At 40.2% G+C, this 6,489-nt stretch overlaps 1 protein-coding gene across 1 annotated transcript; it reads right to left on the bottom strand.

Moving 5' to 3' along the window:
- Positions 1 to 1,065: 1,065 nt before the first annotated feature.
- On the bottom strand, positions 1,066 to 4,001 carry SLITRK1 (SLIT and NTRK like family member 1). The gene has a single exon (XM_075265384.1). It carries the CDS (start codon positions 3,182 to 3,184, stop codon positions 1,094 to 1,096), a length of 2,091 nt encoding a protein of 696 aa, XP_075121485.1. The 5' UTR covers positions 3,185 to 4,001; the 3' UTR covers positions 1,066 to 1,093.
- Between the last annotated feature and the right edge of the window lie 2,488 nt (positions 4,002 to 6,489).

The raw sequence follows: 6,489 nt of genomic DNA, 5'->3' as shown, positions 1-6,489 counted from the left end.
AACACCTCCATATACACAGGAATCCACTGACAACTGATATTTGGAAACATTTCACTTTAATACTGAAAAATATGCCATTATAAAATTTTTGAATATACTTAATTTTCAACATTATCCTTTCGTTTGTCATGATAACCTCCAGACTTAATTTTAGGTTGATTATTTTCCACCCTAAGCTTTAGAATGACAATAATTCGTCATGCTCATCTGCATCTGATAACCTCTGAATGTTTACACTGTAACCATAATAAAAAATAATAATAATAATAATTATAATAATAATAATAATAATAACAACCGATAGCCATTATACATTCAGAATGGAAATGCATATGTAGATACTGTATGTTGGAAAATGAACACCAGGTTGTTTGCATAAAATTAAAAAGAAAAGGAATAATGGAACTATTCATGCAAACACATATTAAATAAAACAGTACAGTTATTATTTTTCTCGTTTTTTTTTCCCCCACAGTAAACTTATGGTCTATACTGCGTTATCCATTACAAAAGATAGAGCAATGGCACTTTAAGTATACCGAGACTGTATAGAGAGATTTGGAGAAGATGAGATTTATGGGTGACTCAGGTTAGGTCTCCAGTTCACTTGAGCACCCCAGGGGTACGTTGTATCCATGCGAGCCATGCAGCACTTGGTTTCACTAGTCACTTATTTACATTACATTCATGCCTTCGTGCAATGTTCCCACTTCTGCACCAACACAGCAGGAACAGACGCTGCATGATTAGTAGCCCCCATTACTCCAACCTTGTTCCTCCTGGAACACAACCCCCTCTAAAGGAATGGCTGGTTACCCCATCAACTTCTCAGGTAGCACAGCTGGCTTACTGGTACTGGATGTGTCTTTTCCCCAATGTTTTCATTATTCATGGACATCAGTGTTGCTTCACAATAAGGTAGCATTGAAACAAATCCTGTTCATGGAAATGGCACAATTGTAGCGAATGTTACAGCAATGCACAATAATTTTGTGTCCTTAGTGTTTGGAATATGTGATAGCTCCGGGTTGCAGTATTTATTTGCCATTATTAAACCCTCCCCTCACACCCACCCCTTCCCATGCTAGCACATCTAGTCTGACAGTGAATGAGACCCACAATCATATACTCTATGAGTGCCATCTGCATTGTAAGGGCCATTATGCCAGTAAGAAGAATCGCATACTGTCTGCAAGGAATTGATTTCTGAAGCAGATGAGTTGGCATCCCTTCTCTTCGATCTTTTCCTGTTTCTAAGGATAAATACGAGCATGCCAACTACTGTGAAGGCAGAGGTGACAAACACCAACAAGAGCCCTGGTACTAGCACAGAAATAGATACCCGGCTGGTCTCTAGGTAGGAATTGGGATGAGTATTGGTCTCTGCAAGGCCAGTGCTATTTTTATTAAGAGCATTGAGAGTTGGGGAAATTTTTGCATACAGCAGTGGACACATCATGTCATTAGAAAGAAATCTGAAGTCTTTTCCCCAGAATTCTTCTGGGAAATAACATTTGAGATCACTTACAATTACCTCGGGGCCAAGTCGTTCTGCCCATTGTTTGAAAGGCACATTATTGCAGGAGCAGTCCCACTGGTTGCCATGAAGATCTATCTGTATGATAGAGGTGAGCTGATCCAATACCCCTGCCACTGGAAGATACATAAAGTAATTATTGTGAAGACTTAATTTGGAGAGACTGACACCAGCAAACACATCCACAGGTAGAGACTTTAGAAGGTTGTTGTTGAGGATCAAAATCCTGAGGTTGGGCATAGGATTGAATGTGTTTGGCAGGATCAGTTGAATAAAGTTAAATTCCAGATTGAGATATTCCAAGCTTTGCAGGCCAGTGAATTTATCCGGTGTCAGGGTATCTATACAGTTTTTATCCATGTACAGCCATCTTAGATCAGTTAAGTTCTGAAAGGTGTTATTCTCTACCATACCTATGTTGTTATTTCCTAGATCCAGTAAAGTTAAATTTCCATAATCCAGAAAGTTGGATTTCTTAATAGTGTGGATTTTGTTTTCTCGCAGGAATAATTCCTGCACATTAGGTGGTTTGGGTTCCAGATCAGAAAGACTCTTGACATTTTTGTTACTGCAGTCTACTTTTAAGCCAGTGCCAATGATTTGCTTACCGCAACTGCAGGCAACTGGGCATACAATGGTTTGATTTGGCTTATCATTGGAATTTGTTTCTGACATGACAGCTGTAGGTCGAGTTTTTAGTTGCCAGTTCCCTGGTATCTTGGTTCCTCCACTTACAGAGGAACCCTGGGTGGCAGAGTCATCTTGGCCATTGACTTTAAAGGGGGTTGGGATTGGACCAGGATCACAGGTCTCATCTTGGGCAGGAGGGGCAGCTAGACTGGAATCAACTGCATTTTTTAAGGGGCACAACTCTTGCTCTGAGGTCTCATTTAAATCGTTGCCCTGCAATCTAGTGGGAGCTTCACAAATCACCCTACCGATCAATGCATTCTTTGGGATATTTTCTAGCCACTCCTTTAGAGATAACAGATCACAACTGCAGTCCCAAGGGTTATCCTCCAGAAGGATTTCAGCTATACCTGGGATCTGTTCCAAGACCCCCTCATAGGGCAAGGTTTTAACTCTGTTTCCCCGGAGATCCAGATGTGTGATTGGCACATACTGGAACACATTAGTAGGTAAGGTGCTAATGAGGTTGTCATTTAAGATTAAAACCTCTAGCTTGTTCAGGTCCCTAAATGCTCCTGGGTCAATGTCTCTTAACAGGTTAAAATCTGCCTGGAGATATTCCAGATCATCTAGTCCCAGGAATGTGTGTCTTCTGAACGATTTGATCTTGTTGTTATTAATGTGCAGTCGTTTTACCAGTTGCAAGCCCAGAAAAGCACCAGGGACAATCTCATGCAAGCCATTGTTCTCCATGTGTAGACTGACTGCATTGTAAAAGTTAGCAAACTCATTAGGGAAAAGCCTTGTCAAAGAATTCCCATGCAAAAATAGATGATAGAACTGGGAAGTGGGAGCAGAGAAATGCTGGAGGTTGGAGAATCCCTTCTTTTCGCAGTCTACGTGCAGATCCCCTTCTACCTCGTTACAAGAACAAATCCTTTCTTTACACACGTCTCTTGTAACGTTTCCAGCAGCCAAACAAAGAGATATCTCCAGCAGCAGAATCCAAAGCAGCATTTTTAATCAGAGCAATGCATTCCCGATCTCATTGCAATGTGTTAACAATCCATCTCCAACAGAGATCTCAGGGACTGAGCAGCTAAAGAAAGCAGCAATAAAATACCTGATCTGAAGATGCCGGCTCTGCCCTCGTCTCCTCCACTGCAATAATCCCAGACGCCAGTCAATAATAATATATCCACAGATTATAGTCACCTAGGATGAAGCACGTATGCAGCAGTAAACATCCAAAGGCTGAAAATCAGGCTTCACTAACTGTGCTGTGTCCTTTACCAGTCCTCAGCCGTGCCATGTTGCAGCCAGACAGGCAGGGGAGATAGATGCTGAAGCAGGTTTCTCTCTTATGCCTTGATTTAGGATTTTTTTTATAGCAGGCTGCTGCTCTCTATTCCACTGTAGGTAACGCTCATCCCCAGTGTGTGCTGTCCACAGCTTGATGGTGCTGAAATCACGCCCCAGCCTAGCACTGCACGTCGAGCCAATGGCGCTGTGAAATTTCCGCAATCGCTGCGTTTTTCAGCTTTCTTTAGTCTCTGGATTACCATCCACACTGCTGCTGTGTGTGCGTCTATGTCTATGTGAATGTGTGTGTGTCTGAGGGAACCAGTCAGTTGCTAAGAGGCTCTGTTCGTTCCAGCCTGGTGCACTCTGAAAGATCTGACACCCTCTGCTGAGCTGCAGTGGCAAAAATCCATTTGCTGAGGGAATGCTGGAAAAAATCAATCAATGCACAGGGCAAGCGTTAAAAATGTTGGTATTAAAGACCGACGATCTAGTGACTCGGCTGCTGGAGAAGTTTAGAGACTGACTATTGCCTCTTGATTTCATGTGATGTCACACACACGCACACACAGGCGCGCACACTGGTTGTAGCTCTGTGTATAAACACACAACATTGTTAGATGCTGCATGGTGTGTACGTGTGCGTGTATATTTTTCACACCAATTACACCATCAATTCTTAATGTCTAGTTTACTAATAAGGGTAGCGTAAAGTGTAGGCGATAGGTGTGGAGCTAAAATATAACTTTTATTACAGAAATTAAAATATAATTACTCTTATGCCTATAGTATATTAATGTTAATAATTGCCACCAAGATATGTGCAATTATTTGTGAAAATACTGGAACTTAATGGATTGAGCGTTCACTATATAATCCTAAACCTTTATTTTTATTTGTGTTTGTGCAGCAAAGGGTTAATATTGTTATACCTATTCTTGTACACTTGTCTGTTAATTTAACTATAGTGTGGTTGTGGTATTTGCTTTGTTTGTTGATTCTTATTTTTTATTCTTATATGTTGTTTTACAGTACTGTTCAGCCATTACCCCCAGTTTACTCCTATTAACTCTATTCTTATTGCCATCTTTTTATTGCAGAGTTTCTATCCCCTGCATCAGGGGTTAATTACCCTCTGTCTAAATTCCTACAATGCAGGGAGATACACACAGTGTCTCTGTGGGGGATAATTTATCACACTGCCAGGGCTGTGTGGCTACAGCTTATTTAAGCCATGTAGACAATTCCTGGAAGCTGGTCTCAGTATGCAATGACCATGCTCCCTCTCACTCTGCTTAAGCAGGATCTGTGTTGTCTTTAGCTGGTGGATCTCATCCATAGATTGCTGGATTGTGCTTTCACCTTCTGTAATAAGAGAATTATGGGGTACCATGTGGGGACCATAGAATCTTTTCCTACGCTTGTCCTGCAATAGATTTGTCTCTAACTCTATCTCTTGCTGGTGTTCCAAAGACCATTTAACATGGTTTGTGTGGACCTCCTGTATCCCTAAACAGTTTTGACTCAGGGCTACTCTTAAGTCTGTTTTCTAAATGGTCTCATTCTATTCACCTTTTAATTCCTGTATCGGGATGTGGACCTCGCTACTGGAAGACCACCAGGCTGATATCGAAGACCACCAGGCTGCTATCTGTTGAAGTAGTCTCCATTTAGTAACAATTTACCAAGGCAATTTAAGGATGACCAGCAAGTGACAAAAAAGGTACAGGCTGATGTCAGGACAGATGGCACAAACTCAACATGGTAATAAGGTAGAGTTCAGGACAGGCAGAATATATAGGCACAAGGTAGAGTTATCTACAGATGTAACCATCTTCAACTTGAATCTGTTAACTTTCTACACTCTAAAACTCACTACACTTTATTGAAATCAATTTTAAAAAGTTGAGTGTTTAGCAACTCTTTACTTGATGTGTTAAAGGTCATTAACCTGTAATAGAAATGGAGGTCATACACAGGTATTAAAGATAGACCTATGGTTGAAACAAATTCGCAGAACACTAAAGTGCTATAGAATATGTTGGTGCTATATAAATAATAATAATAATAATAATAATAATAATAATAATAATAATAATAATAATAAATCAGCCACCCCTATATGAGGAAAGATGCCTTACATAACAGGAAAAGTGTAGTGATTCTTTCTTACTATATCCAGGACGTGTGTTAGCCCTTTAAGAAGTAGTGAGTACATGCATGTGAACAAACTGCAAACACAACTAGCACTAGGATCCACTGGCCCCCTGGGTCCATATGCCCTAGAAACACTATTGGTACTAGGACCTGGGGAAAAAGAAGTAAAGCAGCATCTTATGGAACCTTACTACTTCAAGAGACATACAGTATAAAGGCCTATAATATAGCCCTGTGAGCCGCCAGGTCAGAATTATTGATCACAAAAACACAAGACAACAAGACCAGATTTACTACCAGAAACCATGATCAATGGAAGGAAATGAATAATTTATTGAATAAAGACTGGGGAGTCCTCTTAACTAAAAATGACTTGAAAGTACACTTGTACGAGAGCAATCTTCTAGCTGTAGCAGGGGGGGTAACAATTGGAAAAGAGTCAGTAAGAAGTCATTTCAACAATGACAATAGAAGTCATTTCAACATAGAAAATACAGGAAAGAAAGTCTAATGTCTGCCTTTTCCATGTTAATTATGAATGGCAGGCCAAATGTGGTCAAAAACAAGTCCTTTTCTGAAAACCCTGGTAAAATTTACCAAAATTGAGGATCACATAAATCGCCCCATCAAAGGTGTATGTAGAACAGTTTATGTTCGGGCTACATTATGTAGGATAAACCAGCCAAGATGGGACCATATGAACAGCATTAGAAATTAAGACATACAGTACAGAAAAACTATTTTAGTCAACCCCAATTGCAAAACTGGTGAAGGCGATACACAATTTGAATGTGAAAGGTCTAAAAGAATGGTAGATTTGCTATGTTGAACTAGTCATTAAAGCACACTCCAGCTTTATGTTA

Source organism: Leptodactylus fuscus, chromosome 2 (genome assembly GCF_031893055.1).
Source record: "Leptodactylus fuscus isolate aLepFus1 chromosome 2, aLepFus1.hap2, whole genome shotgun sequence".
NCBI lineage: Eukaryota > Metazoa > Chordata > Amphibia > Anura > Leptodactylidae > Leptodactylus > Leptodactylus fuscus.
The sequence above is the reverse complement of the archived record's forward strand: the minus strand, read 5'-3'. Positions and strand labels throughout refer to the sequence as shown.

Excerpts from the sequence above, each read along its gene's own strand:
- SLITRK1 (XM_075265384.1), bottom strand. The coding sequence starts at position 3,184 with ATGCTGCTTTGGATTCTGCTGCTGGAGATATCTCTTTGTTTGGCTGCT.